The sequence below is a fragment of the Carassius auratus genome, chromosome 17 (assembly GCF_003368295.1).
Source record: "Carassius auratus strain Wakin chromosome 17, ASM336829v1, whole genome shotgun sequence".
NCBI lineage: Eukaryota > Metazoa > Chordata > Actinopteri > Cypriniformes > Cyprinidae > Carassius > Carassius auratus.
The window spans coordinates 21,833,963-21,861,937 of record NC_039259.1 but is presented as its reverse complement, the minus strand read 5'-3'; the positions used below and the strand labels follow the sequence as shown (position 1 = coordinate 21,861,937).

General features: G+C 40.5%; 1 protein-coding gene across 4 annotated transcripts in view; it reads right to left on the bottom strand.

Annotated features, from left to right (window-relative positions):
• Positions 1-27,975, bottom strand: part of mvda (mevalonate (diphospho) decarboxylase a) — a 64,046-nt gene that overhangs the window by 21,153 nt on the left and 14,918 nt on the right. For 2 of the 4 annotated variants that reach the window (XM_026286379.1, XM_026286378.1), the window contains exons 6-7: positions 21,313-21,387; positions 17,722-17,940 (exon numbers count right to left, since the gene is read on the bottom strand). In XM_026286379.1, the coding sequence (XP_026142164.1) occupies positions 17,722-17,940; positions 21,313-21,387 (294 nt within the window). The remainder of the gene's footprint in view (positions 1-17,721; positions 17,941-21,312; positions 21,388-27,975) is intronic. The other 2 variants (XM_026286381.1, XM_026286380.1) reach the window with 2 other exon arrangements.

The following is a 27,975-nucleotide window of genomic DNA, read 5'->3' as shown; positions in this document are numbered from 1 at the left end:
AAGCGCTTTACAATTTGCATCACATTCACCCATCCACTCACTCATTCACACACCGACGGCGATGTCAGCCATGCAAGGCGCCATCCAGCTTGTCGGGAGCAGCTGGGGTTAGGTGTCTTGCTCAAGGACACCTCGACACTTGGTCAGGTGGAGCCGGGGATCGAACCACCAACCTTCCGGTTTGTAGACAACCTACATGAACCACTGAGCCACTGTCGATGAGTCTTTGAATTGTTTCAAAGAGTTCACTGAAGTCCTTCTTAAGGAGGCTGATCTGATCCATGTTTTATCACATTTGAGGATTCCTCACCCGCATTCATTAATACTTCAAATCTGTTCTGAAGATGTATAGGGTGTGGTAGAAAACCAGTATTTACAAGCCTTGTCATAGTCAAATCTGGGGTAGAGGAAGCTACAGCGGCAATAAGAGAAACCCATGACAATCTGATGTGTCGTGTTCCTTTGGGTCTCGCTCCCTGTTTGTGCCCATCGATTAGTGTGGCTATCAGTTTCGGATTGTTCCTCTACACTTGGTATACACTGTTGAGATTCAGTAGATTAATGGGACACAAAAGCTGTATGCTGTGGGGGTCCATTACGACTGCTGAGTGTTCCATATGTTTTGGAAGTCCAGCAAGTAACTGTTTTTAAGAATCACAATCCTTTGTAGAAGTTTGCAGCAGTTCATGCCACAAGTAGATCCAACAGGAGGCATTTTCTCTCTCTTCTGTTTGAATGTGGGTGGGAATAAGGGTTTTTCTGTTTTTTCTTGCTCTGATCCTTGTTCTTGGAAAGGGAGTTATGGTTCAGTTAGGACTGGTAAAATTTAACTTTTGTTGGATGTCAGAAAAAGAAATAGAATAGGTCAAACACACAGAAAAGGCATAGTAGTTGGAATGTGAGAGGCATGAATCTTCCAGTGAAAAGACTTAAGGTGTATACTCGTATTAATAAATTGCATGCTGAAATTTTATTTCTACAGAAGGCTCATATTAAACACACGAAAGGAACTGCTTAATCCTGGATGGACAGCTCAAGAAGATCAGTCAAACTTCTCTACTACTAAATAAAAGGGAGTCACGATTATAGTAAAGAAGCAAGTACCATTCATACATAAACAGACTATATCTGATAAAAATGGGAGATATGTATATCTCTGTGGTGAAATAAATTTAGTTCCTATTACACTGGTTAACCTGTATGCTCCTGTGGGGACATCCAGAACAAAGGCGAGGAGACGCTTGCTTGCAGTCAAAAAAAGTTTACTGACTCACATCTGACACTGGAGATATTAAAGTTGACCCTCCTCATGGAGGCCCCAACCAACACTCAACCCTGAGAGGCCAAGTATGCCCTTTTTAAACTCAAGGGTCAAACCATCCCAAATTATAGGAAAACCCACAAAAAGAATAATCATATACACACACATAAACAGCCACATAAACTCAATTGAAGATAAAGTTCAAAACAACATAAGATTAACATTACAAAAATACATTAAAAAACTGGACAATACATTTACATATACACACATTCAAAATAAACAATAAACTTTGAACCCCCTGCTCTGACTAGCCAGTAGACTATGCCTACATTACCCAGCATTCCATTTGATTGTATAAAATAGAAAACAGGAAGGCCGCACTTCCTCTGAAACCCTCATCCCCCACAGGAAGAAAGGTAAGGAATTAAAACTGAAACTTTGAATAAATATCTACAAAAATAACCCTTTTTGATGTCTCTTTTTCTTGACCTAATGTGCACCTTAGACCAGAAAAATAAAGCCAAAAACAAACATTCATATCAATAATATAAACCAAACGAATATAAACCAAACAAAAACACAGGGCATAGCCCAAAGATTAAAGATGACTTATGACATCTTCCCCCTCCCCCAAGCTCTCGCAAGGTAAGCAAGAGAGAAAATCAGCGGTCAAATTTTCCGACCCTGGCCAATGTCTTACAGTGAAATGGAGGGGTTGCATTGACAAACTCCAACGAGTTACACAAGCATTGGTATCTTTCATTTTATCAATCCATTGCAGTGCTTGATGATCCGTTTAAACTAAAAAGTCTCGCCCCAAAATATAGTATTTGAAAAAAATCAAGGGCCCATTTCAGTGCCAAACACTCCTTCTCAATAACAGAGTACCTTGTTTCCTGAGGATACAGATTCCGACTCAAATAAGCCACAGGATGTAAATCTCCTCCCTGCTCTTGTTTCAAAACTGCTCCCAATTCTACTTCAGAAGCATCTGTCTGAAGCACAAACATTTTTTCAAAATCAGGACTCCAAAGAACAGGATTAGTCAGTAAAGCATTCCTGACATCCTGGAAAGCTAGCCTGTCCCGTTCAGTCCACTAAAACTGATTTGGACTTGACTTCCAGGTCAGATCTGTTAATGGAGCCGCCCTAGTGGCAAAATGAGGTATAAACCTCCGATACCACCCAGCTAGACCTAAAAAAGATCACATCTGCTTTTTGGTACATGGAAGTGGGCAAGACTGAATAGCTTGAATTTTCTGGATCGTACTCGTTCCGTATCTCAGGGAACCGAGGTTACGTTCGTAACCGAGTACGTTCCCTTTCGATACTTCACTCATACTGCGTATGGGGAATGATTTCAACCGTGCCGTGCCACGGTAGGGAACGACAAAAAACTTATCTTGAACACCTTGGGGTCCAGGGGATAAGTGGAGAGAGCCTGAGTCATCAAACCCTTAACGCTACACCACTTAAGAGAGAGCTAGCTCCCTGCAGGTGGCATAATGACAGCGTTTGATAGAGGCTGTCGTATCAAACCGGAAGAACCCTAGCGTGCAAGGTCGGGATGTCCAGGTTATATCTGACAAAAGTGAATGGCGAGGACCAGCCGGCCGCCTCACAGATGTCCTTGATAGAGACACCACTAGACCAGGCCCAAGAAGAGGCCATCCCTCTAGTGGAGTGCGCTCTTACTCCTATGGGGCACTCAAGGCCCATGGAGGAGTAACATAAAGCGATAGCATCGACTATCCAACGCGAGAGGCGTTGCTTTGAGACCAAAGACCCGTTGGTGCGGCCACCAAAGCAGACAAAAAGCTGGTCAGATTGCCTGAATGGCTGTGACCGCTCAATGTATATCCTCAAAGCCCTCACTGGGCAGAGTAAATCCAGCTTTCGCTCACCTGACAATGGAGGCAGAGCTGAGAGGGAAATTACCTGTGCTCTGAACAGAGTCGAGAGCACTTTAGGGAAGTAGCCATTCCTGGGTGTTTTAAAATGACCTTTGAGTCACTGGGCCCAAACTCAAGGCCTGCAAATCGCCAACATACGTGACCAATGATAGAGCAAGTAGCAGAGCGGTTTTGAGCGCGAGGGGCCGAAGGTCAGCTGACCGCAGTGGCTCAAAGGGAGGTCCTTTGAGTGCTCCAAGGACTGTGTGAAGGTCTCAAGTGGGAACGGTGAAAGGACACATGGGTTTCAACCACCTAGAACCTCTCAGGAAACGCACAATGAGGCTGTTACGACCCACTGATTGGCCATATGAGCATGAAATGCTGTGATGGCTGCTACATACACCTTGTGCGTGGAAGGTGTGAGACCCTTGTCTAGACGGTCTTGGAGAAATGACAGTATCGGAGATACATCACACTCAACAGGGTCTTCGTTTCATGCTGAGCACCAGTCAACGAAGACTGACCATTTCTGGGTGTAGAGGCTGTCTTGTAGACGGGTCTCTCGCCTGAGCAATGTTGTGTAGCACGCCCCCGGGGAGGCATAGAGGCTCCCATCGAGGGACCATACGTGCAGATCCCAGAGTTCTGGCCGGGGATGCCAGATTGTCCTGTTCACCTGAGAGAGGAGGTCCCGCCTCAGGTGGATCGGCCATGGGGCTTTCATGGAAAGCCTGAATAGCTCCAAGGACCAATCTTGGTTCCTCCAGAGTGGGGCCACCAGGAGGACTCTGTGCCTGTCTTGTCTGATGACCTGAGGGATCAGCGTGATCGGGGGGGAAAGCGTAAAGAAGGAGGCTGGGCCAGTCGTGGGCCAGCGCATCTGTGTCCTTCAAGAAAGCTGGGCAATGAGAGTTGCTTTCTGAGGCGAAGAGGCGAAGAGGTCGAAACTGACACAAGGGGGAGCTAAATCATTTGTTCATCAGACAAGTGTGCTTGGATTTTTGTTTGTCATTTCAAAAGGGCAGATAGCTGCCAGTTTGCTACATCGTAGCTCCATGTAGCTGTTTTTATTTTATTTTTTTCTCTAGAATTTTAATCTTACTATCACTCTCTGGTTTTTTTAAGTGTTTTTCACAAGTTCATCAAACAACCGCAGTAAGAATATTTAATCAAGCACGGTGAGTAATGGCTTCTCCTGCTATTTTCATTTGCACCTCTTGTCACATGTACAGTTTATCTATCTCTGTCGCTGATGAGGGATTCACATGTGATAAATGCAGGGAAATAGTTAGGCTGAGAGAGAAGATTTCAGAATTAGAGACAGGCATCCAAACTTTAATTGAGGACAGTAAGAATTTTAGGGCTCTAGATACGGCTTTGGAATGCGTCTAGCTCAGGGATTCCTGTACATTTTTCGGTTCCAGAAACAGAGCCCCTGCAGCAGGGCAACTGGGTGACGGTGAGGCAGCGTAGTTGTGGGTCAAAACACCGCTCTTCTATTCCGATCAAAACATTAAACGGGTTCTCCCCACTCAGTGATGCACCCACTGAGAAACCTGATGAAAGTGCTCTAGTTATTGGTGATTCTATTGTACGGAACATGAATATAGAGAGACACCAGCCACCATAGTCAAATGTTTACTGGGAGCCAGAGCGCTTGGCAAATTTAAAAGTGCTGGCTATTGCTAAACGTAAATACAGTAAGATTGTTATTAATGCCGGCCTAATGATGTTCGACTTCGCCAGTCGGAGATCACTAAAAATAACATTAAAGAGGTGTGTGAACTTGCAACACGATGTCAGACACTGTAATATGCTCTGGTCCCCTCCGTGCTTACCGTGGTGATGAGATGCATAGCAGATTGTCATCACTCAATGGCTGGCTGTCTAAGTGGAGACCACAGAATAACATTTGAACGAGCTTTTGGGGCAGACCTGACCTGTTTACAAGAGATGGTCTTCATCCCTCCTGGGGTGGCGCCACTCTTCTCTCTAGAAATATGGCAAATAGTCTTAGTGTTTATACTTGACTAACTGGGGCCCAGGTCAGGAAGCAAACAGACTGGCTAAACCGACCGTCTGCTAGCTGCCTCCCGTCACAGAGGTCAGTTAATTCTCAGCACATAGAGACTCTTTCACCTAGATATCACACTATAGAGACTGTGTCTATTCCCCCGAACTAGAAAATACAAAAAACGTCCAAACCAAGTTAAGATTAACAATTTAATTGAGGTTCTACAAATAAAAAACAGAAGCAACATGGATAAACAAATGATAAAGCTTGGCTTATTGAATAACAGATCCCTTTCTACGAAAACACTTTTTGTAAATAATGTAGATGTACTCTGTTTGACAGAAACCTGGCTAAAACCTGCTGATTACATTATTTTAAATGAATCCACCCCCCAAGATTACTGTTATAAACATGAGCCTTGTCTAAAAGGCAAAGGTGGAGGTGTTGCTTCAATTTATAACAACATTTTCAGGTTTTCTCAGAGGGCAGGCTTCAAGTATAACTCGTTTGAAGTAATGGTGCTTCATTTAACATTATCCAGAGTAACAAATGTTAATGATAAATCCCCTGTTATGTTTGTACTGGCTACTGTATACAGGCCACCAGGGCACCATACAGACTTTATTAAAGAGTTTGGTGATTTTACATCCGAATTAGTTCTGGCTGCAGATAAAGTTTTAATAGTTGGTGATTTTAATATCCATGTTGATAATGAAAAAGATGCATTGGGATCAGCATTTATAGACATTCTGAACTCTATTGGTGTTAGACAACACGTTTCAGGACCTACTCATTGTCGAAATCATACTCTAGATTTAATACTGTCACATGGAATTGATGTTGATAGTGTTGAAATTATTCAGCCAAGTGATGACATCTCAGATCATTATTTAGTTCTGTGCAAACTTCATATAGCCAAAATTGTAAATTCTACTTCTTGTTACAAGTATGGAAGAACCATCACTTCTACCACAAAAGACTGCTTTTTAAGTTATCTTCCTGATGTATCCAAATTCCTTAGCATATCCAAAACCTCAGAACAACTTGATGATGTAACAGAAACTATGGACTCTCTCTTTTTTAGCACTTAGTAAAGTTGCTCCTTTACGCTTAAGGAAGGTTAAGGAAAAGAGTTTGACACCATGGTATAATGAGCATACTCGCACCCTAAAAAGAGCAGCTTGAAAAATGGAGCGCAGCTGGAGGAAAACAAAACTAGAGGTATTTCGTATTGCTTGGCGGGAAAGTAACCTATCCTACAGAAAAGCATTAAAAACTAGATCTGATTACTTTTCTTCTCTTTTAGAAGAAAACAAACATAACCCCAGGTATTTATTCAATACAGTGGCTAAATTATCGAAAAATAAAGCCTCAACAAGTGTTGACATTTCCCAACACCACAGCAGTAATGACTTTATGAACTACTTTACTTCTAAAATTGATACTATTAGAGATAAAATTGCAACCATTCAGCCGTCAGCTACAGTATCACATCAGACAGTGCACTATAGACCCCCTGAGGAACAGTTCCACTCATTCTCTACTATAGGAGAGGAAGAATTGTATAAATTTGTTAAATCATCTAAACCAACAACATGTATGTTAGACCCTATACCATCTAAGCTCCTAAAAGAGGTGCTTCCAGAAGTCATAGATCCTCTTCTGACTATTATTAATTCCTCATTGTCATTAGGATATGTCCCCGAAACCTTCAAACTGGCTGTTATTAATCCTCTCATCAAAAAACCACAACTTGACCCCAAATAACTAGTTAATTATAGATGTTGAATCTCCCTTTTCTGTCCAAGATACTAGAAAAGGTGGTATCCTCACAATTATATTCCTTCTTAGAGAAAAATGGTATATGTGAGGATTTCCAGTCAGGATTTAGAACGTATCATAGTACTGAGACTGCTCTCCTTAGAGTTACAAATGATCTGCTCTTATCATCTGATCGTGGGTGTATCTCTCTATTAGGTTTATTTGATTTTAGTGCTGTGTTTGACACAATTGAACACAACATTCTTTTGCATAGACTTGATCACTTTGTTGGCATCAGTGGAAGTGCATTAGCATGGTATAAATCGTACTTATATTACCGCCATCAGTTCGTAGCAGTGAATGAAGATGTATCATATCGATCACAAGTGCAGTATGGAGTACCTCACGGCTCAGTACTAGGGCCGCTACTCTTCACGCTTTATATGTTACCCTTGGGAGATATCATCAGGAAACATGGTGTTAGCTTTCACTGTTATGCTGATGATACTCAGCTCTATATTTCTTTGCGGCCCGAAGCACACCAATTTGAAAAACGAATGGAATGCATATTCGATATAAAAAACTGGATGATGATTTCTTACTTCTAAATTCTGAAAAAACAGAGGTGTTTATTATAGGACCTAAAATCTCTGCTTGTAATAACCTAGAACACTGTCTAAGACTTGATGGTTGCGCTGTCAATTCTTCATCATCAGTTAGGAACCTAGGTGTGCTATTTGATCGCAATCTTTCCTTAGAAAGCCATGTTTCTAGCATTTGTAAAACTGCATTTTTCCATCTCAAAAATATATCTAAATTACGGCCTATGCTCTTAATGTCAAATGCAGAAATGTTAATCCATGCATTTATGACCTCAAGGTTAGATTACTGTAATGCTTTATTGGGTGGTTGTTCTGCACGCTTAGTAAACAAACTACAGCTAGTCCAAAATGCAGCAGCAAGAGTTCTTACTAGAACCAGGAAGAATTACCATATTAGCCCGGTCCTGTCAACGCTGCACTGGCTCCCTATCAAACATCATATAGATTTTAAAATATTGCTTACTACTTATAAACCCCTGAATGGTTTAGCACCTCAGTATTTGAATGAGCTCCTTTTACATTATAATCCTCTACGTCCGCTACGTTCTCAAAACTCAGGCAATTTGATAATACCTAGAATATCAAAGTCAACTGCGGGCGGCAGATCCTTTTCCTATTTGGCGCCTAAACTCTGGAATAACCTACCTAACATTGTTCGGGAGGCAGACACACTCTTGCAGTTTAAATCTAGATTAAAGACCCATCTCTTTAACCTGGCATACACATAACATACTAATATGCTTTTAATATCCAAATCCGTTAAAGGATTTTTAGGCTGCATTAATTAGGTAAACCGGAACCGGAAACACTTCCCATAACACCCTATGTACTTGTTACATCATTGGAAGAATGGCATCTACGCTAATATTTGTCTGTTTCTCTCTTGTTCCGAGGTCACCGTGGCCACCAGATCCAGTCTGTGTCCAGATCAGAGGATCACTGCAGTCACACGGATCCAGTAAGTATCCAGCCCAGATGCTGGATCAGCACCTAGAAAGGACCTCTATTGCCCTGAAAGACAGCGGAGACCAGGACAACTAGAGCCCCAGATACAGATCCCCTGTAAAGACCTTGTCTCAGAGGAGCACCAGGACAAGACCACTGGAAATAGATGATTCTTCTGCACAATCTGACTTTGCTGCAGCCTGGAATTGAACTACTGGTTTCGTCTGTTCAGAGGAGAACTGGCCCCCCAACTGAGCCTGGTTTCTCCCAAGGTTTTTTTCTCCATTCTGTCACCGATGGAGTTTTGGTTCCTTGCCGCTGTCGCCTCTGGCTTGCTTAGTTGGGGTCACTTCATCTACAGCGATATCGTTGACTTGATTGCAAATAAATGCACATACACTATTTAACTGAACAGAGATGACATAACTGAATTCAATGATGAACTGCCTTTAACTATCATTTTGCATTATTGACACACTGTTTTCCTAATGAATGTTGTTCAGCTGCTTTGACGCAATGTATTTTGTTTAAAGCGCTATATAAATAAAGGTGACTTTGACCTGACTTTGACCTCTGCCTTCCCGAAAATCTCCCAGATTTTGAGAACTGTCTGGGGATGGAGCATCCACTTGTCCGAGGGGACATTGCTCCGTGAAAGCATATCTGCTCCCAGATTCGTCTTGCCAGGTATATGCGTCGCCTTGAGCGATCGCAACCTGGGTAGTACTCATTTCAAGAGGTGCTTTGCCAGTGCGTAGAGGCGGCTGGATGAAAGACCACCCTGGTGATTTTTGTAGGACACCACTGTCATGCTGTCTGACTGGACAAGGATGTGGCGCCCTTTCAGGATCACCTGAAAGGATTGAAGGGCTCGTTCTACTGCCAGCATCAAGAGACAGTTGATATGGAGATGGCTCTCCTCATGGGACCACGAGCCAAAGGCTGGTCTGCCCTCGCATAGAGCGCCCCAATCCAGGTTGGACGCATCTGTTGAGAGCACCATCCTTCTGGAAACCGCCTATAGGAATACCCCACGGTTGAACCAAACAAGGTTCATCCAAGGCTCCAGGGCTGCTAGACAGGCCTGGTTGACCCTGATGCGAAAGCGGCAGTGCCGCCAAGCATGAGGTGGGACCCGGAGTTTCAGCCAGTATTGCAAGGGGCTGCATTTGTAGCAGGCCAAGCTGAAAAACTGGGGAGGCGGAGGCCATCTGCCCTCGCATCCTCTGAAAAAACTTCAGAGGGAAACAGGCTTTGTTCCTGATGTAGGCCGTGAGCTGCTGAAGTACAAGAGCGCGCTCCGGTGATATGACCGCCCTCATATGGAATCAGTTGAAAACCGCTCCCAGAACGTAATACGTTGGCTGGGGAGCAGTGAGCTCTTGGCAAAATTGACCCTGAGTCCTAGGAGCACAGGTTTGTGGTGGTCTAGCTTGGTTCGCTACAGTCGTCAAGATCCCATCCGTCTCAGAGGGAAAAGCGCCTCGTTCATGCACTTCGTGAAAGTCTGGGGAGCTAGAGACAGTCCAAAGGGAAGGACTGTATATTGGTAAGCCTGTGATGGGGGCTATCTGGATGTGAAAGTAAGCTTCTTTCAGGTCCAGTGAGAAGAACCAGTCCTCGGGGCAAATCTGCGTGAGGATCTGCTTCAATGTCAGCATCCTGAACTTCCGTTTTATGAGGGAGAGGTTCAGGAGCCTGAGGTCTAAGATGGGTCTGAGACCGCCATCTTTCTTGGGGACAAGGAAGTAACGGCTGTAGAACCCCGATCTGCTTTCTGAGGGAGGAACTATCTCTATGGCTCCCTTCCTTAACAGTGTCATCACTTCAGGGCGGAGGACCTGAGCATCGTCCGGCTCTACCAAAGTGGTAATCACCCTGCGGAAACGCGGGGGTCTTCAGGCAAACTGCAGTGAGTAGCCGTGTTTTATTATCCCCAAAACCCACTTGGACACTCCGGGGATGGAACTTCTCTATATGCAAACAGTATGTAAGGTAACCACTGGTCCCAATCAGACCCTGTATCACAAACAAACTTACAGAGCATTTGAACAAGGGTTTGATTAAATCTTTCGACAAGACCATCAGTTTCTGCATGGTATCGGGTGGTCTTCAAACCTCTTATCCTCAGCAGTTGATAAACCTGCCTCAGTAATTTTGAGGTAAAATTAGTTCCTCGATCAGTTAATATCTCCTGGGGTAAACCCACCCTAGAAAAGAACTACACCAAACAAAAAGCTACAGTTTATGCCTACAGTTTATGGCTCGGTGTTCATCTTCAGTTCTCTCTTCACAGCAGTTCAGTCAGTGTACTGTTTGAGTGCCTGCATTACTCCGGGTTTGTTTGAACTCAGAGGGAGTGTCAGCCTCATCAAAAAAGTTAACAGCTTAAGTCATTTGTGGATTAATACGTATTAGAGCTGCGAACCGTTTAAAACGATTCAGTTCGATTTTGTGAACTGAATGATTCGTTCGCGAACCGAATATCCAGACTGCTTTGTTTTGAACTCTCTTTCACAACAGACACGGAGAAGACAATGCTGAATAGAGTCGTCGTTTTTGCTATTTTTGGACCAAAATGTATTTTCGATGCTTCGAAAAATTCTAACTGACCCTCTGATGTCACATGGACTACTTTGATGATGTTTTTCTTACCTTTCTGGACATGGACAGTATACCGTACACACAGCTTCAATGGAGGGACCGAGAGCTCTCGGACTAAATCTAAAATATCTTAAACTGTGTTCCAAAGATAAAACGGAGGTTTTACAGGTTTGAAACAACATGAGGGTAAGATATTAATTACATAATTTTGCTACCTGGGTGAACTAACCCTTTAATGTTTTTCAAAGGGAAAACCTCAGAATATCGGCTTGCATAGTCACAAATTACCAACATATATTTTTTACTTGCTTTGCTTTTCTCCACAGGGCCGATAATGTCCATGCCCAGCCATTGGAAAGGCACCACAATTATTGGCACTTTTGGGGGACCCTGAGGGGCAGTGCTCTGGCATTCTGTACACCTCTTACGGAATTCGGCTATATCTTTAGTCATGCCTGGCCAGAAAAAGTGTTTGCTAATTTTACGGCGACCCAATTGACCAGCCCAGGGAATAGAATGCCCCAATTTCATGAACATATTACGTACATTCAAAGGGACAATCATTTGTAGGGCATTTTTGAACATTTTTGAAAAATCACCAGGGTGGTCTTTCATCCAGCCGCCTCTACGCACTGGCAAAGCACCTCTTGAAATGAGTACTACCCAGGTTGCGATCGCTCAAGGCAAGGCATATACCTGGCAAGACGAATCTGGGAGCAGATATGCTTTCACGGAGCAATGTCCCCTCGGACAAGTGGATGCTCCATCCCCAGACAGTTCTCAAAATCTGGGAGATTTTCGGGAAGGCAGAGGTCAAAGTCAGGTCAAAGTCACCTTTATTTATATAGCACTTTAAACAAAATACATTGCGTCAAAGCAGCTGAACAACATTCATTAGGAAAACAGTGTGTCAATAATGCAAAATGATAGTTAAAGGCAGTTCATCATTGAATTCAGTTATGTCATCTCTGTTCAGTTAAATAGTGTATGTGCATTTATTTGCAATCAAGTCAACGATATCGCTGTAGATGAAGTGACCCCAACTAAGCAAGCCAGAGGCGACAGCGGCAAGGAACCAAAACTCCATCGGTGACAGAATGGAGAAAAAAACCTTGGGAGAAACCAGGCTCAGTTGGGGGGCCAGTTCTCCTCTGAACAGACGAAACCAGTAGTTCAATTCCAGGCTGCAGCAAAGTCAGATTGTGCAGAAGAATCATCTATTTCCAGTGGTCTATTTCTTTCTTTCTTAGTTTTAAAGGTAATGGTCCACTGAACGACATCTCATGAAGCACGTTTAGTCCAACAAAGCAATAACATTGTAATATGGATCATAATTCCTTTGTTTAGATTTCAGTTCTTCAGCGACAGAACTGTTTGCGTCCGTTATGGAATAACTCAAGGTCGGTTTTGCAGCATACAGTGTCACAAACAGAATGAGATGATCCACCGGAAAAAAGAATGAATGAAAGATAGGCGAAATATATTATATTTGAATTTTGGCGCTCCCTCGTTAGGGCTTGTGACGCGCTCTGACGCACCTGTGAACTGATGAAGGCGGAACTTATAGCGATCGCCCTTTTCTTTCTTAGTTTTATTTTTCAACAGTTTTTATATATGTGAGAGTGTGTTTTATGTTGAATGTGAATGCATCTGCATGATTACCATCTGTTTGAGTGCAAATCAGCCCAAATCAGCTCACTATTACTACATGATCACGGCTATCAAAGTGAATGCATCTATATGAATAGAGATAATGGATTCTTTACATTATGGCTCATTTGTGTTATTACCATCTGTATAAGTGACCATCAGCACATCAGCACTTATTTGCATCGCAATTCATTGTAAATGCTGCATTTCTAGCAATCTCAGGATTTTCTGTAATTGGCAAACAAACTTAAATCTTTTTTTTTATTTTTCTTATTATTCTTATTTTTCTAGTGCCCAAATAAATCACTTATATGATGTCTAAGTTTATGTCTAGTGTTTTATAATTGAAAAAACTATGCAGTGGTATGCTTACTGACTAAATAGTTTGTAGAAGCCTTCAATACTATTGGGAAATATATAGATTGCTCTAGATTGCTCCAGGACTCATTTCATGTATTTTATATAAAATAAAAAAATAATTAAGTGTGGTAAAAAAAATTCAAGGCACTTCAGTGTCTAAAACTTTTAATATTTTAGAGCATTATCAAATCTGGTTGATAAAAAGTAAAGCCCAAAGGGTCTTCTTTCCAAAATTATGTTTGTAACACACTGAAGTAGGAATCTGTTACAATTATAAGTTAGGTAGAGCACTTTTCGCTGTGAGTCCCATAATGGGGGGTGCTGGCTCACAGGTTAAACTCAAGGGTGAAACCATCCCAAATTATAGGAAAACCCACACAAAAAAATCATATACACACACATAAACTCAATTGAAGATAAAGTTCAAAACAACATAAGATCAGCATTACAAAAATACATTCAAAAACTGAACAATACATTTACATATACACACATAACGATGACACCCCTGCTCTAACTAGCCAGTAGACTATGCCTACATTACCCAAAATTCCATTTGATTGTATAAATAGAAAACGGAGTCCGCACTTCCTCTTAAACCCTCATCTCCAAAACATGCTGCAGTCATGAGCCCAGAGGAAAAAAGGTAAGGAAATAAAACTGAAACTTTGAATAAATAACTACAAAAATAACCCTTTTTGGCGTCTCTTTTTCTTGACCTAATGTACACCTTAGACCAGAAAAATAAAGCCAAAAACAAACATTCATATCAATAATATAAACCAAAGGTATGGCTTCTTTCTTTGCATGAACATTTAGGTGGCATTTTGCAAACTTCCCAGATAGTGACGTAGAGATGTGGGGTCGTGTTTAAATGAGCCATTAAAGGGGGGCGTTGAAAAGTCGTAACTTTTATGAAGAATTTCTCTTTGGATTTGAGACTTCAGTCCTTGCAAATTAAAACATCTTTATGTACCAAGAGCATGTAACACTCCAAAGAGAAAGGAAAAAATGAAATTGCATTACATTTAAATAGTCTAAAAAAAATATTAAGGTAAGGTAAGGTAAAATATGGTAATAAATAACACTCTTAAAATATGGAAGCAGATTAAATCATTTTAGAATCTTCCTCACATACATTTGGACTTCCCATGTTATAAAAACCATGCTTTTACCTCTGACTTACAAGACAAGGTTTTCTTCAAATGGAAGCAAAAGGGCTTAATTTATGTAAGAGATGTATATATTGATAATAAATTGGCTAATTTCGTCAATTTTATTTAAAATATAATCTTTTGTCTACAGAATCTTTCTGGTATTTACAAATTAGGGATTTTACTAGGAAACATTTCACTGGTTTTGAGAACATCAAACTCTTGGTATTCTATGTGATCACAGTCCAATTGTTTCATTTTTTTATGCTTTGCTGTTGGATAAGGTGAATGTAAACATCACATTAGGCAAGAATGGCAGAAGGAACGTGGTAGAGATGTGACGAGATCTCGTGGTATGAGATCTTGCGAGATCTGACTTGTCTCGTGAGAACGTGACGATATCCTTGCAAAACAATTTGCAGTGTTTACATTAGAGCTGCAGCAATAAAAATTTAAAGATCGAATTCTTGTTTCAAACACCCATGCAATCTTATTCCTGAATGACAACGATTCAGCTATGTCTATTATGATTATTTCACATCAGTGTCAGAAGAGCATGGAAGCACATTTGTCGCTGCCCATGTTAATTAATTATTTATGCTGCTGCTGACCCAGACATGACCCAAACTATTTTTTCTCATTGAGGAATTCTTAAAAAAAAAAAAAAAAAAAAAAGTTTAAAGATCTTGGCTCTTTCTCGTGAACCCAGTCTTGTGTCTCATCTCATCTTGTGGGATAAATGTCTCGCCACACTCCTAGAACTTGGTATAGAATTGTCTGGTGAGTCATGGGAAGGTTGTCGTAAAGACATTCATGAATGCTCTATTAACGCTAGACATAGTGTGATCCAATTCAAAGTTTTGTTTTTCATTACTTGAAGATCAAACTACATAAGATTTTCCCAAATGTATACCCTATTTGTAAAAAATGTTATAACTCAGAGGGCACGTTGTCACATTCATTCTGGACATGTCATCAAATTAGGCCATTCTAGCAATGTATTTTCAGATTTATTTTAGAAGCAGATAAAATGTTTTTGTCACCTGAGCCAAAATTGGGCTTTTTGGAGATACCTCGGATATTGGAAGTAAATACATGTCACAAGCTGTTTCTTTATGCATGATCTTAGCAAAGAAAGCAATTATATAGAAATGGAAGTCTGAATCTGTGCCTGTATTTGAAATTTGGTTCAGAGACCTAAGTGATGTGTTAACCTTAGAAAGACTGAGATATGAGATATTAAACAGACAAAAGATATTTTCAAAAATATGGAACCCGATAAAATCCTTGAGTTTCACAGACACGGTTTAAGCCTAGTCCCAGACTTAAGTCTGCGCTGAGACAAACAAGATGCTCACCAGTAATGTTTCTTTTCTAAGGCATGTGTAAAAAAAAAAAAAAAAAAAAAAAAAAAAAGTTCTGTCAACACTGCACTGGCTCCCTATGAAACATTGTATAAATTTTAAAATCTTGCTTGATACTTATAAAGCCCTGAATGGTTTAGCACCTCAGTATTTGTACGAGGTCTGGTTACATTATAGTTCTCCATGTCCACTCCGGTCTCAAATCTCAAGCAATTTGATAATACCTAGAATATCAAAATCAACATGTAAATCAACGGTAGCAGATCCTTTTCCTATTTAGCGCCTAAACTCTGGAATAACCTACCTAACATTGTTACTCTTACACTTTAAATCTAGATTAAAGAGCTAAAAGGCAGACCCATCTCTTTATCCTGGCTAATCCATTAAAAGGATTTTTAGGCTGCATTAATTAGGTAAACCGGAATCGGGAACACTTCCCATAACACCTGATGTACTTGGTTAAGATACCACTTGGGAGGTGTCCCACAGCCCGGTTTAAATACTCAGGACACCATCAGATTTAGCTTTTAGCTTTTGCCTTTAATCATGCTTGCCTTTTAGCTCTTTAGCTTTTTGGTCATGGCTTGTAGCCGTGCTTTTAGCTTTTTAGCTTTTAGCCATCCCTCTCAGCCATGCTTTTTGCCATTACTTTTTGCATTCTTTGACTTCCAGCATGCTTCGAACTGCACGCCCGCTGCTACTTAGTCACCATGAGAAGAAACGCCACCTAGTCTCATCAAACTTTATTTCTATTCTTTTACTTTAGTTTCTTTTCTCTTGCACTGAGAGTTTCATGTTCTGAGTTAAGTTTCGCAAAATGCTGAGTCTCCAAGTTCGACCTCTAGTGCCAGTCTAAAAATTCAACCAGCCCACAGCTCCACATCTTCAGCCAATGCCCAAACCACTGGCTTCCAAAGACGTCAGTTCAACGACTACTGAACTTCCAGTAGGGCTGTGCGATTAATCAAAATCGAAATGAATCATTCAGCACATTTTCCACTTGTTCTTAAAATCCCAAATACAGTGCAACATGTAATACTTTAATAATTGACTAAAGAAATACAGTTCTTTATTTATATATAACTTTATATGTAACTAAGTTAATTCTATAAAATTAGTCATACCATTATTATTTTGTATGCTGAAAAAAAATAATTATATATATATCACTCCTCCCAAAACGCCAATTGAAAATTGAAAGGATTTCAGGGTTATAAATCGCAAATCAAATCGCAATCGCAATATCTGTCAAAAACAAATTGCAATTAGATATTTGCCCCAAATCGCACAGCCCTAACTTCAAGCCAATCAGCAACCTCGGGAAACCCCCTAAACAAGCAAAGCAAGTACCTCCAGATTCTGAACTGGTGCATTTAATATAAATTTTAACCTCATTGAGGAAGTCAATTTGAGTGTTAATTATTTGACTGACAGTTGTTCAGGTCTATGCAATTGTACATATTGCTTTAAACTTGGGATTTCTTTCCTCACTTTCTCCCTGCAACTTGTATGAATGTGTGTTAGATTAGTTTATGTGTTTGAAAAGAGAAGTATTTTGTGCTTCTGTTAATGTCTTAAACTGTCGATCTTGTTGTTACTGTGCTAATTAATAGTGTTTTCACTATATTTTGGATATTTATATCCATTGCAGAGTTGATGTTATACGGCTCGTTCAGTAAATCGCTGGCAGAGTGATCAGCCGTAAAACAGTGATTCTGTACAAATTCCCAGTAAAATCTTAAATTATTCCCTTTAAGCTAAATTGACCTGTTGACCTGACCTGTGTTTGGGCATTTCATGGCTTTTCTAGAGTTTGTAAGACTTCTCAGATAGTTTCAAACTTACATTCACTGATTCTCTGATGGAATATTGCATACATAAACACTTTCTAGTGAGCATTGATGTGTTTGGCTAATTTAAAAATCAACTCCTAAAAACAAACATAACCTTAGTTTTGTCTGTTCATCTGGAAACAATATTTTTGTTTACAGGGTACCAGGTTGAAATTATGAGCTCTTTCAAGGAATAAATAATGACTGAATATGTACAATTTTGCTCGCTTAGTGACATGAAATCTCTAATTATCTGAATTTATCACTTGCACTCACCCTGGTCTCTCCATAGTATTGGTTGTAGTGGTGCACTAGACTGATGATCCGGTGCGACATGTTGTTCAGGTAGAATATGGGAGGGTATGTGTCCAGACAGATGGCATGAAACTGATTACTGTCTTTCATGGTCAGCTCACCAAATGCTGGAAAGTCTCGTTCTCGAATAACCCTGATCATCTTCTCCATACGACTGGGGACCACAACATCTGCCCGGTACTGTGGAAGAGTATAATAGGTGAATTTATTTGTCTACAAACCTACATAAATTAAAGCAATCTAAATTACTTCCCTTGGATTCCACTGCTAGATTACAACAGATGCAATTCTGAACACTTCTGATTTCAAAAAAATGTTTTCAATAATAACAGATTACATCAGTGGTTCTCAATTCCAGTCCTCACACCCCCCTGCTTCTCTTATCACTTCAGATGTTTTTTCTATTCAAATGTAAGTGCCCTGCAAAGTGGACATCTCAAGATATTTTGCCACGATTCCAGTTCAAAGCAAACTTATGTTGAATTTAAATTTTATTTATTTACAGAGGTAGGCTATATGATGTCACACTTGTCTGTGTGTGCGGATGTTGCTCAGTGCAAATCCGTGAATGTTCCGAAGTGAAGTAAACTTCGTTAGATTTCACCTGCTCAGGGTGAAGGGAACAATGAACAATGTGAGAGACCATGTCAATCGTAACACTTCTAACTAGCTGATTATCTTAATCAGGTATGTTAATAAAGAGAGACTAACAAAATGTGCAGAGCAGAGGGCAGGGTTTATACAGAGATTCTTAAATTGAATTTACTACCTTTTTACCACCTATTTTACTACCATCACAATATTTTTACTACCAACACGGCTTCAAACTTCAACTCTAGCAGTGTTAAGTGTTAAGTAAAGTGACAAGTAAAGATATGAAATATCTTTCCAAAATGAATTAATAAAATATTTAATCACAATTTAATGAGGCAATTATAACTTAATTTCAACACTGGGAGGGAAAGATCGAGAACCAGAGAGAGCGAGAAAGAGAATTCAGGAGAGGTTCTGTAGGTGTATGTGAGTGTGCATGTGTGTTAGGGCAAGTGAGTGAGCTACATTCAAGTAAGAGGGAACTCTACCATAGGACTTGGATTAATCAAGATATCACAACAGGCCTTGGTCCATAGGATTTACTCAATATGTCAAAGAGTAACAATTACATAAAAATTAGAAGACAGACTGGACCTTTAGAATGAACAGCTACACAATGTGTAATAATAAAGTGCAATTGTACACTATAATAACAGTATTTCATTAATAAACAAATAACTTCAAAACTGGACACAAGCCAAGCACTGTCCAACACACACAGAGAGAGAGAGAGAGAGAGAGAAAACACAAAGCCTCTCTTTGAAACAAAATTTTTTTGTATTAATTTTATCTTAATTTTAATCCATGTTTCATTATTTTGTACAATCCGTTGCACAACACGTAAAGACATGAACCGAAACTTAGCGTATAGGTAGCCTAGGCTACTCGCCTCACAGACCTAAACAAATTAGAAATATCCAAATCTATTATCTACAGAAAGCTTGATATTTCTACTTTTAAACAGAACCATTCAAAACTAAATAAAAGTAGGCTATAGGCTAATCCGTAAGAAATGCATTTTTCTCTGGTGCGTTCACTACTGCGAAGATCGCGAGTCAGTGTCAACTTCATCTTTGCAGCTGACACAGAAACACTTGTTTATTAATAAACAATTAAAATATCATATTATTTTACAGCGTTTAGGTGCCGTTTATATGAATGTGTCACCACTGCATGAGAGAGAGAGAGAGAGAGAGACACACACATGCAAGGTCTCTCTGCCATGCGCTTGCTACACGGCTTGCATGCGCTCTTTTTCTTGCTCGCTCTAGATTCACAGGAGATTTGAACTAATTTTCAGGCATCATAACATTACAAAAGGCAATTGTAATATTTTTTTATTACTATTTTGGTATGATGAACATTCACCCGCCAGTGTGGCGGATAGCCTTTTGAGATTTACTCGCCAAACTGAAAATCTAACCGCGCTTGGCGGGTGTTAATTTCGGACCCTGGCTGCAGGCCGTAGTTTGGACACCCATGATATAGACCCAGTTAGATGGGGCTTCGAAAATTTACTACCTCGTCAGATGACGTTTACTACTTTTTACTACTTTTTACTGGCCTTAATTTGGCATAATTTAATTTACTACCTTTTACTACCTTTTACAACCCCGCATAAACCCTGAGAGGGGCACAAGGATTGGAAATTAGGAACTGCTGGGTTACATGCAGGTTACATTGTTACAGCTGGAGGTGGCAACAAGTGAGAGCCTTTTTAGTTTTTTAGTAAGTGACTGAATCACCCATACATTTGGGTCGCAAAATCCACACTTGCCATCTTTTCACTTGATCACTTGTCAACTTACACTTTATCATGCTGCCACAAGTAACAGAATACAGGACCAAAGTTTAGATTTGCTGTGATTTTGGTTTGTTTGGCTTGATTTATTCTTCTATTTCTCCCTCCTCCTCGATGGATCTGCCATAAGGTTACAAATGCTTTTCCTGGAGCAGGGAGATCGCTTCCTTGATGAGCGCACAAGGACATTTATCAACCTGGGAAATCTCAACACCTTCCCGGACCCCTCGCTGTCTATGAAGTCAGCTTTAGCAAGCCTGCCCATGGATGGTCCTTGAGGGAGTTTCGCCGCATTTCGTCGATCTAGAGCTAAGCCAGCCATCACCATCACGCTATACAGAATGTCTGCCCGAGCAAACCACAGAGAGAGAGCCAGAGCACACAGCTTTCAATGGGCTATCACAAACAAGTGTGACTGATCAGATCATCATCCAGTCAGTCACTCAGTTCACCCTCAGTCAGCGCCAAGGATTCCCTGTCTCCACCTCCGGCCTCCACTTTGGCCCTTTGATCCATCAGCTCCATCTTTGCTCCTAGCTCCTTCATCTCCTCTGTGGACCGTTATCCTACTGGCTCCATCAGGCTTCCTCATCCCTCTGGCCTCCGCCTTCGTCCTCTGTCACTCTGGCTCCATTGAATTCCTGCCCTGATCTCCTCTTCCACCAGCTTTGTCTGTTGGCCCCCTGATATCACCAGCCCTACCTTCACCTTGGCTCCTCCCTCCAACAACACCACCATGGGCCGCTGTTCTGGCTATGGTCTGGATCTCCATTTGGCTTACTTCCTTGGACTCTACTCCCTTGACGTGCACTTTATACTACAGCCACACATAACAATTCACAGTATAATTTTTAATTATTTATGTATAATAAAGTGTGAAATATAAAAAAAGAGGGAGAATCAATAAATTATTAATTTAATGCAATTGTATAAATAATATTTAATCATGTAATTCATTAAAAAAGTAACTATAATTTGAATAACCACATTTAAAAAAATATATTATAATCTAATTACAAGTACTTTATTTTGGAATCTGATTTCATAATCCGGATTACATATAAATTACTACCCAACACTTTATGCAGAACAACAGCACTTGCTTGTGTGATATTGCTAAAACACATGTCAGTAAAGACAAACAGAAATGAAAAAACCTTCAGAAGCTGGCTTGTCTCCACACTGGTATGCATTCCAGATGTGCTCCCTACAGACTTCTGCTCAGCACTCACCTAAAAGGAAACATCTACATATCAGATAGAGAAATGAGTAAATGACAAAAAGTCATCAGCATTTTTCACGATCTCAAGAGATGGTGCGAGTCCTCTGGAATGCATCTTGTAGGGTATTATGTGTTTTAAAGGGGGGGTGAAATGCTCGTTTTCACTCAATATCCTGTTAATCTTGAGTGCCTATAGAGTAGTACTGCATCCTTCATAACTCCAAAAAGTCTTTAGTTTTATTATATTCATAAGAGAAAGATAGTCTTTACCGATTTTTCCCGGAAAAACACGACCGGCTGGAGGCGTGACGTGTGGGCGGAGCTAAAGAATCACGAGCGCAAGTAGGCTTTTGCGTTGAGAGCATGTGGAAACTGTGACATTACCGTGAGGGAAAAACCATCATCCAAAACAAATCATGGCTTACAGTCAGATTCAGCCGTTTATTTATGATCCAGAATCAGATCCCGAGGCTGAAACTGAACGAGAGCAGCAGCAGCAACGACTCGCTCCGAGCGGGGCTCGAACCCGGGTCTCCGGCATGGGAGGGGACGCACTAACAAGGAGGCAGAGATATTTTAAGCAGTCTTACTCACCGCCTGCGGTTCCGACACACGATCGTGACCCTTTTTCGTTGGGATTGCATCATCCTTAAGAAATAAACGATACGCAAATCCGTCATCAAACTGGGCCTTGTTTGTAAAAAAAGGATCTTCGAAATGCAGGGAACAAACAAAAACACTTGCACAACTCCATTGATGCTCTGTAAAAATAAACTGCATCCACTGGTCCCTTAAAAGGTGCCATATGCAAAAATTTAGGTAAAAATATCCATAACATGACCTACACGCATCAAAAGAATGAGAAGAAATAAGGGCGATGATGTCATTAAAAAAATGTCAAGTTATAGTGCTGCAGAGATATCAACCTTAATTAGCATTAGCATTACTAGCCCCGGCCCGACAGGTGTCGTAATACCAGTTTCGGCCATGGGAGGCGGTATGCGGGCAACATAACCACCAGCCAACCTGCAATACACGAATAACTCGCACGGCTTGTGGGCGTGTACTTGAACCTGATGTCAATCATGTGGAAAGTACAGCCCACTAGTTCATTTCAGTTCAGGGAAGAGAGCGTCACCCGTAACAGGGAAACAACCGCGCTCGGAATCACAAATCAAATTAACATCGGCACTGCTTTTAATCGCTGGAGACAACTGATGGACCTGAAAGAAATGAGGTTCGACTCCGAACTTGCAACATTTCTTTTGGATTGGTAAGTTAGATGCTGTTAGTATTTCGCTAGAAGTTTGTTTCATATGTTTGTGTATTTGTTTTCGGGAAGTTATAACATAGAAATGTATCGAAGGCTGTTCGATAAACGTGCTAATATAAGCATTGGCTAACCGTAGCTGTGTTTGATAATTAGCTAGCTATAACTTAACGTTACCCATTTAATTATATAGGGCTGTGCATGTCTTTACTCATGTACATCTCATCAGTAAAGACGCTCCTGTAATTAGAAGTATATCTCCAGCACGTGTGTTCAGATCAGGATTGCCAGGTTTTCACAACAAATGCCCAGTTGCTTCTCAAAACTAGCCCAATCCCGCTTCCAGAAGGTTCCCCGATAAAACATTGCTTCCCGGGGTTAAAATATACGTTTTTTTAGCAGGGTTGCCTTGGTATAATTCGCATTTTAGGGGCTAAATATCACGTTATTTGTATTGGGGTCGCTGTGACCCGCGGACATGAAAAACAACCACCACAGACTTGGCAACACTGGTAGGCATTTACTACACTGAGCCGTAATTCACTGACAATCTACACAAAATCGATGTTAAAATCGCAGGCGATTCTTTGTCGATTTTGAAAGCGATTTTGTGTTAGTTGTCGGTAGACTACGGCTCTTTGTAGTAACTGCCGCTCCACCTGAACCAGTGTTGCCAAGTCTGCGGTTGTTTTTCATGTCCGCGGTTTTCAATCGCAATACCAATAACGTGATATTTAGCCCCTAAAATGCTAATTTTACCAGGGAAGCAATTTTTGGGGAAGTCGTGGCCTAATGGTAAGAGGGTTGGACTCCCAATCGAAGGGTTGTGAGTTCTAGTCTCGGGCCGGATGGAATTGTGGGTGGGGGTAGTGCATGAACAGCTCTCTCTCCACCTTCAATACCACGACTTAGGTGCTCTTGAGCAAGGCTTCGAACCCCCAACTGCTCCCCTGGCGCCGCAGCATAAATGGCTGCCCACTGCTCCGGGTGTGTGCTCACAGTGTGTGTGTGTTCACTGCTCTGTGTGTGTGCATTTCGGATGGGTTAAATGCAGAGCACAAATTCTGAGTATGGGTCACCATACTTGGCTGAATGTCACTTCACTATTCACTATTTTTATCGGGGAACCTCCCGGAAACGCGATTGGGCTAGTTTTGGACTAGTTTTAAGAAGCAACTGGCAGGATTTGTTGTGAAAACCTGGCAACCCTGATCTGAACGCACAGGCTGGAGATACACTTCTAATTACAGGAGCGTCTTTACTGATGAGAGGTGCATGAAAATCGCATTAGATATTTTGCACAGCCCTATTATTATATCATAACTAACCTGCTCTGTCTAGTCTGTTGGTCTCCGTGTCCTCTTTGCTTCGTGGTTTTTCTGTGTGTGAAAAAATTTATGTGTGGCGTGGAAGCGTGTTGAAAAGAGTCAATTGCGTGTGTCTCACGGTGAATGCTTGAGAGTTGGCACATTAGTTCCCATGCAGAATAAAGGACAGGTTGATTATTGCTGTTTAGCGTTTGTATTAATCTATGATGTGTCTCTGTTTGCGTACAGGGACATAAAAAATAAATTAAAAGTGATACGTGGACCAAGGTGTCTGAGATTGTTCATTTTAAGTAAAGGATCCTAATATTTCGTCCACAACAATATTTAATGAGGTTAACTTATAACTCCTTGTGGTTAGTCTGCACGAGATCAACAAGCTTGTTTGCTTTGCGGCCGCTTTAAATACAAAATAAGCATTCGATCTACGTCAGAGCGTCTGAGCGCTCACAAATCTTTCTGCAGCGTCGTGAGCAGAGCGGCAAGAGCGTTTTTTGACGCTCTCGACGCCGGCGGTGTGAACGCACAGTTAGGCTTCGGCTATGGCTGTAGTGTTGTTGTGAAAGTAGGGGCGGAGCATAGAGACTATGCCGTTTCTCGTTTGTTACTCTAGAGTAGACCAATTCACTTTATTGAGGCATATTGCCCCCATCTGGTGTGGAATGTGGAGTATGAATTGATTTTTTGGCACCTTTAATGCTGTTTTTTTTTTTTGGTAATCTGTGCAGGGTTGTCTTGCCCTGGCAACCAAAAACACACTTATTTTGTGAATTTTCGCGACGCTCTCGCTCTGATCAGTGAATCGCTCTGATCAGTGAAATGTCTGTGCTCAGCCTCGCTATACGGGAGCGCGCGCTCTTCCGGCAGAAGTGCCCTAAGGACCCATATAAGGAAATTCCGCTCCATCTAACGTCACACAGAGCCATACTCGAAAAAAACTTTCAGAAACTTGTGACAAACCGGAAGGAGTATTTTGGGAACAAAAATACTCCTTCAAACGTACAACTTAATTTTTGAAACTTTGTCCATGTTAGCATGGGAATCCAACTCTTTAACAGTGTAAAAAACTCAGTAATAGCATTTCACCCCCCTTTAATGATCTGACCAGTAAAAAAAAATAAAAACAATAAGAAAGTGGAAAAAACTAAACCAAACAACACGTTAAACACACTAAAGACTACAAAGAACATTTTGAACGTTTAGCATGTAAATGCAGCGGCATAGATGATTTGCTTTAAATAAAAGCTCATAAAATGAAAAGTACATGAGAAGTATCCCTTAACAGTTTCGAAATGAATGGTTTCTTAGTGACATACACAGAAGTAATGCATCGCTCAAGTTTAGTCAAACCCCCAAATAATTTAACTTGCTTTATTCTACTCTGTGAGACCATTCAAATGACATACAGTAGGTGGCCAACCAGAATGGGTAATACCGCCACCGCAGGGCCATGGTGTTAACTGCAAGTAAGTCGTGTGTTCAAATAATTTGCGAAACTGTCACCAGGTGATGCAAAGAGATGGAATGCGGTCTGAATGTAATTGTAAAATGTTGGTTTAATAATGAAGATGAAAGGAAGTAAAACCACAATTATAATATAACATTGTAACATCCTTAAAAACCATTAGAAAATTTTACCCCGTGTTAATTTCAAAATGTGGGATAGTCTTAGGCTACACATCAAAAATTTAAAGAAAGAGCTTTACACATAGGCTTTTATGTATGCTATTGTTAAACAGTCATATATATATATATATATATATATATATATATATATATATATATATATATATATATATATATATATTAGTGGTGGGCCATTATCGGCGTTAACATGCTGTGTTAAATTTGCTTATTTTTGCTCTTGTGACGACAAATACATCCAAAATATGTCAAAATATCCACCTTGGAAATTATGCTCAATAAAAACTGTCAGTTATTTCTTAAGTGAAAGTAAACAGTTGAGGAAAAAAATGGGATGCGTTCATTGTCTCTTAAAGTGACCGTGCCTAATTTAGCTACTGGCTGCTGTAATGTTAATCCAAGAAAATGAATTACTTTGTAGTTTTAACAGTCAAACCAAAAATTATTCAGACACCAGATATAATTGTTGATATATATAGCAAAACTGTAATAATGTGAGAAATGTTGAAGGTGTCTGAATAAATGTAGGTTTGATTGTATATTTCATTTTTACATTGAAGACTATCCAGTGCTATTTTACATTTAATTATTTGGTTTCTGTACCTTGACACCTACAAACTTGAAAAAAAAAACTCAAACAAAAATAAATAAAATAAATAAAAATAAACGAACATACAAATTAAACAATTTCAAACAGGGCCCACTTTTTCAAGCACTTTGTGATGCATTTTGGAAACAGGAGGTGAGCCCCTTTTCTAATGCACCACCTAGCTTGATAAACCCCTTTTCAAAGATTTGTTTGTCCATTTTATTTGGGTAACACACATATTCTGAATGCCTTCGGCAGAATTTGAATGAGCCATTTTAATCTAGATTAATCTAGATTAATTTCAAGATCACAGTGAGATTAATCTAGATTTAAAAAATTAATCTATGCCCACCACTAATATATATATAATGACTAAATATATACAAACCCGTTTCCAAAAAAGTTGGGACACTGTACAAATTGTGAATAAAAACAGGATGCAATGATGTGGAAGTTTCAAATTTCAATATTTTATTCAGAATACAACATAGATGACATATCAAATGTTTAAACTGAGAAAATGTATAATTTTAAGGGATTTTAAATTTCATGGCATCAACACATTTCAAAAAAGTTGGGACAAGGCCGTGTTTACCACTGTGTGGCATCCCCTCTTCTTTTTATAACAGTCTGCAAATCTCTGGGGACTGAGGAGATAAGTTGCTCAAGTTAGGAATATGATTGTTGTTCCATTCTTGTCTACTACAGGCTTCTAATTGCTCAACTGTTTTAGGTCTTCTTTTTCACATCTTCCTCTTTATGATGCGCCAAATGTTTTCTATGGGTGAAAGATCTGGACTGCTGGCTGGCAATTTCAGTACCCGGATCCTTCTTCTATGCACCCATGATGTTGTAATTGATGCAGTATGTGGCCTGGCATTGTCATGTTGGAAAATGCAAGGTCTTCCCTGAAAGAGACGTCGTCTGGAGTGGAGCATATGTTGTTCTAGAACTTGGATATACCTTTCAGCATTGATGGTGCCTTTCCAGATGTGTAAGCTGCCCATGCCACACGCACTCATGCAACCCCATACCATCAGAGATGCAGGCTTCTGAACTGAGCGCTGATAACAACTTGGGTTGCCCTTGTCCTCTTTAGTCCGGATGACATGGCGTCCCAGTTTTCCAAAAAGAACTTCAAATTTTGATTCGTCTGACCACAGAACAGTTTTCCACTTTGCCACAGTCCATTTTAAATGAGCCTTGGCCCAGAGAAAATGCCTACGCTTCTGGATCATGTTTAGATAAGGTTTCTTTTTTGACCTATAGAGTTTTAGCCAGCAACAGCGAATGGCACGGTGGATTGTGTTCACGACAATGTTTTCTGGAAGTATTCCTGAGCCCATGTTGTGATTTCCATTACTTTAGCATTCCTGTATGTGATGCAGTGCTGTCTAAGGGCACGAAGATCACGGGCATCATTGGATGATATTATGCACTGTAGATGATGATAACTTCAAACTCTTTGCAATTTTTCTCTGGGAAACTCCTTTCTGATATTGCGCCACTATTTTTCGCCTCTGCCCATCTTGACTTCTGAAAGACACTGCCACTCTGAGAGGCTGTTTTATACCCAATCATTTTGCCAATTGACCTAATAAGTTGCAAATTGGTCCTCAAGCTCAGGGGTTCCCAAACTTAACAAATTACGTTTTAATTTTTGTTTACAGACATTAAAATATGTAGTGTCCATAAAAACAGGAAACAGGCTCACTCCAGTGAACTGTAATCTGCGCTGCTGATTTGTTGTAGAAAATGCATTCATGATCC